Below are 11,723 nucleotides of genomic sequence, written 5' to 3'. Positions count from 1 at the left end.
TTTAAGATTTGGAGTGAGAGCAAGCACAGGCAAACAGAGAGGCAGGCAGAGGCAGAGGGAGAAGGAGTCTCCCTGCCAAGCAAGGAGCTCAATCCCAGGACGCTGGGATCATGACCTGAGCCGAAGGCAGCTGCTTAACCAACTGAGCTACCCAGGTGTCCCTGGGTCTCGAAATATTAGTAAGGATCATTGACATAGGGTTTGCAAGATTGGTCTCAAAGATAGCACGCCTAATCGTGCTACTGTTTGCCACGAAAGAGATCTGGGCCACACAAACACTGGCTATATTTACATTTTTTTCCTCCATATTATTAAAAATAACCCAGGGGCGCCTGGGTGGCTCAGTGGGTTAAGCCGCTGCCTTCGGCTCAGGTCATGATCTCAGGGTCCTGGGATCGAGTCCCGCATCGGGCTCTCTGCTCAGCAGGGAGCCTGCTTCCTCCTCTCTCTCTCTGCCTGCCTCTCTGCCTACTTGTGATCTCTCTCTGTCAAATAAATAAATAAAAAAAAAATCTAAAAAAAAAAATAAATAAATAACCCAGAATACTGAAAATTGGAAGTCATCGGGTAATTATATTTGACAGGCTGAATTTACTTTTGCAAGTGTTATTTGTGTAACTTGTGATCCTAGTACAGTCCTCATTAGAGGCTTTGCAGGAAGAAGTTGTTAATTCAGTAGAATCAAAGAAATTTACCGAGCACTAACTTCACGTTCATACTCTCTACGGAGATTCTGTTTGAGTTTCGATTATAAACCCCAGTGAATTTGTTTTAGCCAATTTTTTGAGAACTTTGGAAGCCAATCCTCAAAGTATACAGTTATGAACTGACAAATATTCTTCCACCTAAAAAATCTGGACACTATATTAGGGGGCAAGTGCTTTCCTTCAGAACTAGTCTATAGAAACTCTTGTTAACCTAGAGATAGTAAAATGCTGATTTACAAAGAAAACCTAAAAAGGAACCTCAGTTCCTGAAATTTAACTCTCATCTCCCTTTTGAAGAGTAAAGAAGAAACAGCCCCCAACTGGATATAAGCAATATCCAGGGCACCATCCCTTAGGTATCTGCCACTCAATATAATGAGAGAATATTCCTGAGGATGGTTCTGAGCTCACCCTAGAAACGCAGTCATCAAAGAAATACTTACTGATGTCCCCACACTGTGCTTACCAAGACAGAGAATAAACTTTTCAGACATGTGCAAAATAGTTAAAACAAAAATACATTCTACTAATTCTCGAACTATTCAGGAAGTATGGAACACCCCACTTCTTGAAGATTCTGAGCTATTAAGAATTTTCTAAATCTAAAGAAACCCCCCACCGACGTCATTCCGAGAGATGTGTAACCTACCTGAAGTGTCTCTTGTCCACTGTTCATCGTCGTCAAAGTGGGCGTCTCCAAAAATGCCAGGGCCGGGCGGGTAGGCATGACCCAAAACATTTCCAGGTCCATCAAAAGGGCTAAAGTCTCCATGATCTAACAGAGAAAGTGTTTTTATTGGAAAGATAGGTAATTCAGGTCTCTTGGAACACCCTCCCCCAATAGCACCTAGATAAATTGATGCATTTCATGGTTTTTGTGGGATTTTTTCCTTTGTTTTACCTCTAACTGCGAAGGAGATCTTTATGTCAGCCTCTCCGTCATCAGCCCTGGAGAAGGTCAGTGGGGTCACCTCCTGCCAGAGACTCAGGGCTTTCTCAATGGCAGAATCAATAGCATCTCTTGGCAAATCCAACGTATAATTTATAATCCTTTAAGAGAAAAATTGAAGAAGCAGTTATTTTCTCCTGTGATAGTTATTAGTAAAATCTGGGTAGTGTGTGAAAACCTCTTTGTCCCATTACCTGTAGGTAAGGTGGGTTTTCCTCCACTTGGGCATGCCAGGGAAGGTGGTGAAGCCGCCAATGTCGGGAACGCCACACCTGGGCTTACGCATCATCTCCAGAGTGTCTGCGTCCAGCTTTCCCGTCACCTCCAACCCGAGGAACTTCTGCATTTCTCGGATTTTCTCAACGACGGGACCACGGTCCCTTCTTTTAACAAACGGTTTCGTATCTTTTGCAAGTTTGTAGTATTTTTCCAGGTATTGCTAATGGGATATTAAGTAAAGTTTTTATGTCATACTTTGATTTTTTTTAGCCTTTCGAGGTAAAATGCAGCTGCTGACTCAAACTGTCTGCAGTATCTGTCTGGTTTGAAGAAATCAAAATGAGTGTCCTATTCAGCTGCACTCTCAGGTAAAGACTCCTTGCTTCTGTTCTGCCTTTGTAGCCAGATAATCTCTGGAACCTGGTCTACTCCCAAAGCAATGAAAATGAAACAGAAAACCAAGATAAATGTCTGTGTTCCTCTTTTACCTTTAAGGTAAAAGAGGAACACAGAGCACATAGGCTTCTTTGGGTGTAATTCTGTATTTCCGGCCCATTTATTAACTCCCTTGACTTTCTACTTTATGCATCTCCCAGGGACCTGCCCTAAGAAGAAAGCTGGACAAACCCATGCATCTAGACACGACACTAGCAACATAAACACCAGCTACATGTACATTGGATTAGACGTCCCAGGGGGAGATACATTTAATTCCTCTCTCTACCTGCTACTCACGCCCCCCAGGCCCCAGCGAGCCCTGGGAGGGATGGAGCCACCAGTCACCTGAACAAGCTCCGTGCTGTCCTCGTCCTCTGCAGCCCTGTCCGCTGGGTAGGCTGAGCACACAGCCACACAGAGCAACAGGAGAGCTGGAAGGTTCTGCATTTCCACGGGCTCTTCTTGGCTCTAAGTCGTTGTGGTGCTCTGTGTCCACCTTCTCCTGGGTCCGGTCTCTGGAGCCCTGACTTTTATAGGGTGACAGAGGTGGGTTAGGTCGCCCGCAGCGTGACTCATGATTGCTTTCATCCGAATGACAGCAGGACCATGTCCAAAAATTCCAAATCTGAAGTAGGATGATATAACCTACTTTACTAATTTCTCTCAACCCTTCCAATTTTGCAAATCATAACAGTGATTAAGCTCCAGGAAATGCTTCCTGTCTTCGTAAGAAGAGAACTGGGGCATTTTTTTTTTTTTTTAAATTCTGGAAAAAAAAGTGCCCGGAGTTTACTAGACCATTGATGTTTGTGTGTTTGAGAGGAGAAATAGGCTGACTCGGTAAAAAGTCAAAATTGGTTAGAACATATGAAATGCGGTCTTATTTTAAGAAAAACAGACTTAAAATCAAATACAATGAGATGTAAGTAAATGACAAGCCGTGCTTACATAGCTCAAGCGCACACTGTTAGATTTTATAGTAATAGAAGGAAGAATATCTAGAATAAGGTTGGAAGGGAGAGTCTGTGTTTTGAGCCCTTGACTCGAAGTCTGTGTTACCGGTTTCTGGTTGGATTTGTTAGGAGAAGGCTCCTGGGCAGGACAGAACAAAGACCTCGAGGGAGGAGGTGTGCCCTTTCTCCTGTGGCTGGTCTTCCTTCTGTCCCAACCGGGGAGCGGGTCGCAGACCTGCAAGCACCGTCCCTGCGAACCTGCGGGGTCAGAAGGAAGCACCTTGTGCCAGGACCAACTTTCCCGTCATCGTCGCCGCCGCGCTTCTCATGGTCTCCCCATCTCTCTCCCTCCTCCCTCAAATCACCATAGATACTTCGAACTTCTTTTTTTTAAAAGATTTTATTTATTTATTTGAGAGAGAAACAGAAAAAGAGAGAGGCAGGGGAGCGGCAGAAGGAGAGGGAGAAGCAGGTTTCCCATGGAGCAGGGAGCCCGATGCGGGGCTCGATCCCAAGACCCTGAGATCATGACCTGAGCCGAAGGCAGCGGCTTAATGACTGAGCCACTGGGATTGTGGGCGAACTTTGAACTTAAAACAAAAGCCGCCCTTAGATGTCTCCCCCAGGGTGCTTACCTGTTTTCTCTTCTCTCTTCTTCCCTTCCTCTTCCTTTTTCTTCCTGTTCTCGGTCCCGCAGAGCCCTGGTCCTGCCAACAGTGCTCGTAGGGAAGACTGCGGACATCCACAGGGGAGGGAGCTCGGCTGAACGTTTTACCATTCTCCCGCCACCTGTCCCTCTTCCTCACCGACCTTGCCTCCCTTACCCTTAGAAAAACAGAGCAGAAAAAGAGAAAGAAATTAAATTGGAAAGAGCCAAATTTACACTTACAAAATGTCTTAAGTGAACATTTTTTATTTGCCACCATGGTTTGTTTTTTCTTTGCTTATTTGTTTGCTAAAGAGCAGAACACCCAGGAGTGAGAAACTCCGTGAAACGATGAAGAAAAATGTACTTAATAAGTGCAAGTTTTGTTCCCTGCCTTTGCATTTCTTGTGCATTTTCCTTCTTTCTCAGTATCTTTGTACGTTCTGAATAAACACCAGAGCGATCTCATCCAGCGCGCGTCACAGGTGCAGTGAGAGGTCTGTGCCTGGAGGTGACCAGTCGTCTGAAGCCTGGGGCTGTGCGTCAGGGGTAAGCATCTGTTTTTAGACTAGAGTCTATCTAAAGACATCTCTTCCTCTAGGGGAAAGAATTTGGGTCTTGCGTCGATTGAAATCAAGGGGAAATGCTTATCCATCTTGATGTGAGGATAGCCAAGGGGGCAGAGTGAAACAGGACTGGTACCGGGAATGAGTTTGGGGAAGGCTCGATGGATGCAGGCAGAAGTTGCTAGGGACCACGGTCTCAGTTCCTTCTGGACTAATGTTTTCCCTGCGAACATTTTCTCTTGGATCATGTCTAATAAAACATATTTCAAGTTCAGAGGGAAACATTACAGATACCATGTTTATTTTCCCAGACGTTCAAACACAATTGGCAAAATGGGTCATGTTGTTGCTCCTGGAATAAATGCGGACTTTTCTGGAAGTGTCGCGCCTAAGGAAGAGGTCATTATTTATTTCTCAGTGGCACCTCGGACCGCCTCGTGCAGACTGTTCACACGGAGCTGGAGTGCGATGTCCCCTCCCTCACTGTAAATTCTCGGTTTTCCCCGGGCTCCTAATGCTGAACATGGCACCCGGCACCCGGCATAAACCGCACACCCTAGTATTGCTGAAAGAATTAATAATCTACTAATTATGAATGAAAGTTTCCCAAGAAAAGTCAAAGAGGCGAATGAAAAGTCAAAAAAACTTCATGAATCATGGAGATGTTTCTAAATCCCCTGATCTTACCAAATACCCTATTAGCTGAATTTTTTTCTTTTCTTGCTTTTGAAAAAGATTCAAGAGACCATCTTAAGTGTGTCTAATGAAGAATAAATTGAAGGCTTATCTACACCTCTTCCCCATCTCCATGTCTGTAAAATTCTCAGACGGCAGCATCAGAGCAACAATGCATGAGAGAGGATTTGCATTTTGTAGATTTAATTTTAAAAGACAATGCATTGTATCTTAGGGTTTCTGAACTTGGAACACTCTTATTGGAGATATCTATTTACTTTTATTTATTTTGCATGTTGATATAAGTTCATGTTCATTACATTGGAAGTCTGGGTGTTAAATAATATCAGTAACTCATGTATTCTTTTTGAGTATTTTAGTTTTGAAACTCATAAACCCTAAGATACAAAGTAAAAGACTGTCCATGAATCTGTGTTATGTCTGCATGATCTAACCCAGTGCTATTTTTGGGTCATACTAACTTGAACAATAAATGTACTCTACAGTAAATAAGTAAGTAAGTAAATAAAAGTTGGAGAGGTAGATCACAGAGCAGCTGAGCGGGAGAGAGAAGGAAGAGAAAGGGAATAACCACACCAAACGCAGAGGGGATCTGTGAACACTGCGGAGGAACTTGGGCTTTTCCAGCGCAGGGACGAGAAGGAGCGTCCGGCAGGATTTGTCCCACGGCTGAGCCACCGCAGAGCCGGAGAAGGGCCGGACGCGTGGAGCGGACCCGCAGAGCTCCGAGACGCGGCGGTGCACTCAGACTCGTCGACTCCAGCTTGGACTCAAGAACTGCATGGGTCCAAGTCACAGCCGCTCTGACGGCCTCCCCCGTCTGTGTCTCCACTCGTCGCGTGCCTCCGGGCCTGATGCGACGAGGTAACACGGTGCCTCCGCCTCGGCGACACGGTCCTCTCTCGGGTGTCTGAGTCTCCGTCTTCGAATCCTCGCGTCCCCAAACCGAGATCGAACGCTTGCAGACCACGGGTAACGGAGCAACATGGAGAGAACCGGACCCACTGACTCTTTAAAAGTAGGAAGGAAGGAGGGAGGATAAAACGCATCAGGAGGGAAGGAAGACAGGAAGGGTGCCGTCTGGCAGGGCAGGGCGTGCTCAGGGCGTCGAGGGCGGCGCTGGCCCGGTGCTCTGCCGAGCAAAGGTGTCCCCTGCAGGACAGGCCACCGAGGTGCGGGCGGGCGGGAACGGCAGGAACAGCATGAACGCTGACGCAGAGTCAAGAAAGCTGAATGTCTGTCAGGAAAAGGACAGAACTCATTTCCTCTTGAAGGAAAACGTGCGTGGAGAGTAGTGACCAAAAATGAGAACTGAAGTCGTGGGCAGACAGGTTGAAACCCATTCATGAAAACCCGCTAGTCTCTGGCTAAGATGTTTCGTTTACTCTGTGGGTGATGGAAAGTCATGTCTTTATACTACGTTTTAAATGAAGTTTTATATATTTCAGTAGAGCTTCATATTTTTAGTATAGGAAATTACAGAATATAGAAAAAAGTAGAAGGTAGAAAAGAGATCATAAATAGTCATGCTACCAGGAGGAAAACGATTAAAACTTCACTGTGCTTCCTTCTAATTTTTACTTTTTTATATCACAGTGATCAGGGGAAATTATAAAAGTGCATCTGTTTTTCCACAATTCTGAATCTCCCCAGCCAGAGACGAAGACTAATCAGGCAATATATCCTCTTTGAATCCTAGGATAAAACATGTTGCTTACACGTTTTTTACATTCCTCAAATTATTTTTTATTTTTTGCACTTTTATTTTTATTTTTTTAATTTTTTATTATGTTAAGTTAGCTACCATATAGTACATCATTAGTTTCAGATGAAGCTTACAGGTTTTCTTTAATCCATGTTTTTCATAGTTGAAATCCTACCCCATACGCTAATCTTCATGGCAGTTTGCCGCAGAAACGTCCAAACATCTTAGCTGGAAGGTGAACCAGAGCAGAAGAGGGAATTAGGAACAGATCATCTGAGCACGTGGATGGCTCGGTCTTCTTTCGTTTATGAGAGCATAATGACTCAGATCACTCCACAGGAGTGGTAAAAATGTCGCAATCCATCCCTGACATTCCTTGGTGGTGGCAACGGGCTTTGTGTGGCTCTGGGCAACTCTGGTATTATGGAAAGAAGGAGACCGTTTTGTAATATTCTTGGCAGAGGTACCGCGATTGTGCAAACGGAGGAACATGAATTAAGGTTTCTAGTGGTTCTCCAACAGGCGGCATGTTCCCTCTGATTGTACAAAGTGTCGCTCGAGAAGCACGTTTTCTGATGTGATGGTCACCATGGGCCCAGAGGGGGGCTGGTGGGAGCAGCCATGTGGGGCAGGCACGGTCCCAGACTTCTGAGCTCACCTGCAGGGCAGCGTTCCATGGGAAACAGACTTGTCAAGCACACTGTGGAGACAGCTCTGTTCCACTTCGTAGGGCCTGCCCTATACATTCTGGAGATGTTCCTTTTGAGTCAGTTGGCAATAGTACGCTTTTACGTAATTTCTTCCAGGGCAGGCTCCCCGTGTCTGAGCACATACTTTGTTGACCTGTCCTGCGGGACGTGCCTCGTATGGGTATGAAACAGGTCACAGGTTGTTTTTTCTCTCTTTACAAATCAGCACCTCCCCAGTATAGATGTGGCTTCAGCACTGTCTAGTGGGCAGAAAGTACTAGAAAGCAAGTGTCCTGGTGTCTGAGCACACATGAGGAGCAAAGTCTCTTTCTCACTCCTTCTGATTACCAGAGTTCCCGAGGTTTCGTAAGACATAGATGGGCCATCAGATCTTTTCCAATACAATGTCACCATCCCCAGAAGCTGCAGAATAATTCATTTTAAAGCTGGAGACTTCGTCTTCAACGTCACAGCTGTTGGGTTTCTTCTTATTGTATGTGCGAGGCTGGGCGGGCTTGCTTCAGTGACTACTGGCCTGGGTCTTTTTTGTTTTCCTTCTAAAGGAAATGTTTATTGTAGAGGCAAGTAAAAATATAGAGGCAGATAATTTCCAAATTTCTATTTTGGACCATAAATTAAAGCACACTCTAGTGGTTGCCCTTCGACTGGCCATATCCATGTGTGACTGTGGACAATGACAACAGCATTTGCTCACATTAACTTTCTAGAAAAGGCTTTATTCTTTTAGTGTAGTTTGGTTTTGTAGCAAAATGGAGGATAGGTACAGAAACTTTCCACGTACTCCCTGCCCCCAAACATACGTGGCCCCCCAGTAGGAACCACCCCCCTCAGAGTGGTACCTTTGTCACAATTGGTGAACCCACACTGACACGTCAGTGTCACTCCAAGCGCATCACTTATGGACATGGGGCCCACTCCTGGTGCTGTACAGCCAGCAGGTCTGGACAAGTGTATGATGACCTATGTCTCTCCTGATGACATCGCACACGACACCTTCACAGACCCAAGAATCCTCCGTGCTCCCTTCCCTTCCCCAACCCCTGGCAACTGCTCATCATTTTACTGTCCCCATGGTTTTGCCATTCCCAGAACATCATATAGTTGAATACACAGTATATAGCCTTCGGATTGGCTTCTCTCACTTAGTGATATGCATTTAAGTCTCTGTATCTTATCATGGTTTGATAGCTCATTCCTTTTTTATTTTTTATTTTTTTAAATTTAATTTTATTTTTTCAATGTTCCAAGATTCATTGTTTATGCACCACACCCAGTGCTCCATGCAATCCGTTCCCTCCTGAATACCCACCAGCAGGCTTTCCCAACCCCTCATCTGTCTCCCCTCCAAGATCCTCAGCTTATTTCTCAGAGTGCACAGTCTCTCATGGTTCGTCTCCCCCTCCCATTTCCCCCAACTCACTTCTCCATCTCCCCGTGTCCTCCATGCTATTTGTTATGCTCCACAAATAAGTGAAACCACATGATAACTGACTCTCTCTGCTTGACTTACTTCACTCAGCATCATCTCTTCCAGTCCCGTCCATGTTGATACAAAAGTTGGGTATTCATCCTTTCTGATGGAGGCATAATACTCCATAGTGTGTATGGACCACATCTTCCTTATCCATTCATCTGTTGAAGGGCATCTTGGTTCTTTCCACACTTTGGTGCTATGAACACTGGGGCACAGATGGCCCTTCTTTACATCTGTATCTTTTGGAGTAAATAACCAGTAGTGCAATTGCAGGGTCATAGGGAAGCTCTATTTTTTATTTTTTAAGGAATCTCCACATTGTTCTCCAAGGTGGCTGCACCAACTTGCATTCCCACCAACAGTGCAAGAGGGTTTCCCTTTCTCCACATCCTCTCCAACACTTGTTTATGGTCTTGTTGATTTTGGCCATTCTAACTGGTGTAAGGTGGTATCTCAATGTGGTTTTGATTTGAATCTCCCTGGTGGCTAATGATGATGAACATTTTTTCATGTGTCTATTAGCCATTTGCAGGTCTTCTTTGGAGAAGTGTCTGTTTATGTCTTCTGCCCATTTTTTGACATGATTATCTGTTTTGTGTGTGTTGAGTTTGAGGAGTTCTTTATAGATCTTGGATATCAGCCCTTTGTAGTGTCATTTGAAAATATCTTCTCGCATCCTATGGGTTGCCTCTTTGTTTTGCTGACTGTTTCCTTTGCTGTGCAGAAGGTTTTGATCTTGATGAAGTCCCCAAAGTTCATTTTCGCTTTTGTTTCCTTTGCCTCTGGAGACATATCTTGAAAGAAGTTGCTGTGGCTGATGTCGAAGAGATTACTGCCTATGTTCTCCTCTAGGATTCTGATGGATTCCTGCCTCATGTTGAGTTCTTTTATCCACTTAAAGTTTATCTTTGTGTATGGTGTAAGAGAATGGTCAAGTTTCATTCTTCTATTCGAAGCTATACAATTTAAGGGAAAAAATTCCTACACTTGGGGTAAAATAAGATAGCCCAGTATAGCACCGTCCACCATGTTTGGAACTTATGTTCCCTTATATTGCCACAGAAGTTACTGTTTGGTGTCCTGGATTATTACTAGAGATCACAATCTGGCTTCCAGCAAGTCTGACTTAGAGCAGGTTGCCTTCCTGAGCTGTTTATTGTAGATAAGGGAATTGGTTTCCTGGGCATGTTGTCACAGATTGTGGGTCAAAATTCTGTTTTTATATAGGATCTGGCCATTGCAAGTCTGAATACTTGTCTCTACCCCATGGCTTACGCACCTCTGTAACAGAAGAAAGCCTTGGGTATGTACTGAATGGCCTTTTCTTCTGCTATCCATATATTCTTTGCTGGAACTCTGAAATTTGTAAGTGCTTTCTCCTGGGAATTAGGTTTCTTCAAGTTCTCTGAAATACCTAAAACCAGTAATGTCCATCGTCCTGACAGATCTGCTGCAACGGTCCTAGGCACTGCCTTGGGACACCTCATCTTCTTTGAATCATGATTTTTAAAGTTGACACTTCTTTGGGGGAGGGTGTCGCATTATGTAAGAATGACAAAACGAAGGTTTATATTGTCATCGCTAAACTGAGCGTTGGGTACATACCAAGGCAGGATGAACTCATTCAACGTCACTGGTGTTGGTGTTCTGGATTTTTCCCCACTAAAACTACATTGTGAGAAAAACGGAATCAAGTTTCTAAACTTTCATTACTTTATATGGTTTTAGGTAATTAATGTGTCGGTGTGTGTAATATGGTCAAACAGATGTATATTCAGACCCGTTCTTCCAGAAAGGCAGAGACCACATACCCGTCATCTGCGATGTGGCGGTGTGTCTGGCCCTCACACCTGCACCGTACGGTGAAGATCAGCATCCTCATTTCACACGTGAAACAAACAGAAGCTCAGGAAATGCAAACATTAGCTCAAGACCACGAATAAACTAAATAGCAGGATGATGCGAACATTGTCCAGTCGAAACCCCGAAAACCAGAAGCCCGAGTTTGCAGCTTCTGCAGACTAACGCCGGTCCCTGCATCTCATTGCTTCCTGCCCCCTCCTTGCCTGGACTTAACTGTCCCCACAAATGTCATCTCTCAAGCTTCCACATTTTAAAAAACTGCATCCCTCTATGCGTCTCTTAACCCAGTGTCCGTCCGATAATCTGTCGCAGTTCGGAGGGCACTGCTCATCAGTTTCAGTCCCCGACTTCCACGTCGTGTTTCCACTTCCAGGCTTTCCTGCCCTCGCCCTCCACTCATGCTGCCCAGATGTGACCCAGTTAGGACCTAGGAGCAGTCACAGTGTGTCATGGAGCTTCAGAAATCCACAAAGCCTCCTCGCTCACCAAGGTTAGTCAACGTTCCAATTCCTGAAACAGTTCGCAAAGTCTCGCTGGCCGCGAATTCCGGAGTGCTGATCAGAAAACCCAGTCCTCAGGTTCTGAGCATAAACACCCACTTTGATACCTTTGTGTCCCAAAACACATTTCACAATCCCTGTTTCTTTTCAAAGTCATATGTTACTCAGTTACGGGATGGGAACATGCTGTTCTAAGTTATGAATTTAGGGCTTAAGTGGAAAAATGTCTCTTCAAACCTCACTTGTATTCACATCTCTCCTAAGATATCTTCTTGCTAATTCAACTGCTGTAAGAAA

General features: G+C 44.7%; 1 protein-coding gene across 1 annotated transcript in view; it reads right to left on the bottom strand.

Moving 5' to 3' along the window:
* The window catches only part of LOC132013257 (stromelysin-1), an 8,137-nt gene extending 5,377 nt beyond the window's left edge, over nt 1-2,760 (bottom strand). The window contains exons 1-4 of the mRNA XM_059392960.1: nt 2,659-2,760; nt 1,851-2,095; nt 1,609-1,757; nt 1,357-1,482 (exon numbers count right to left, since the gene is read on the bottom strand). Coding sequence (XP_059248943.1) covers nt 1,357-1,482; nt 1,609-1,757; nt 1,851-2,095; nt 2,659-2,760 — 622 coding nt within the window. The remainder of the gene's footprint in view (nt 1-1,356; nt 1,483-1,608; nt 1,758-1,850; nt 2,096-2,658) is intronic.
* Nucleotides 2,761-11,723: the final 8,963 nt, after the last annotated feature.

The sequence above is a fragment of the Mustela nigripes genome, chromosome 1 (assembly GCF_022355385.1).
Source record: "Mustela nigripes isolate SB6536 chromosome 1, MUSNIG.SB6536, whole genome shotgun sequence".
Taxonomy (NCBI): domain Eukaryota; kingdom Metazoa; phylum Chordata; class Mammalia; order Carnivora; family Mustelidae; genus Mustela; species Mustela nigripes.
Note: the sequence above shows the minus strand (reverse complement) of the source record. Positions and strands in the feature narration are given on the sequence as shown.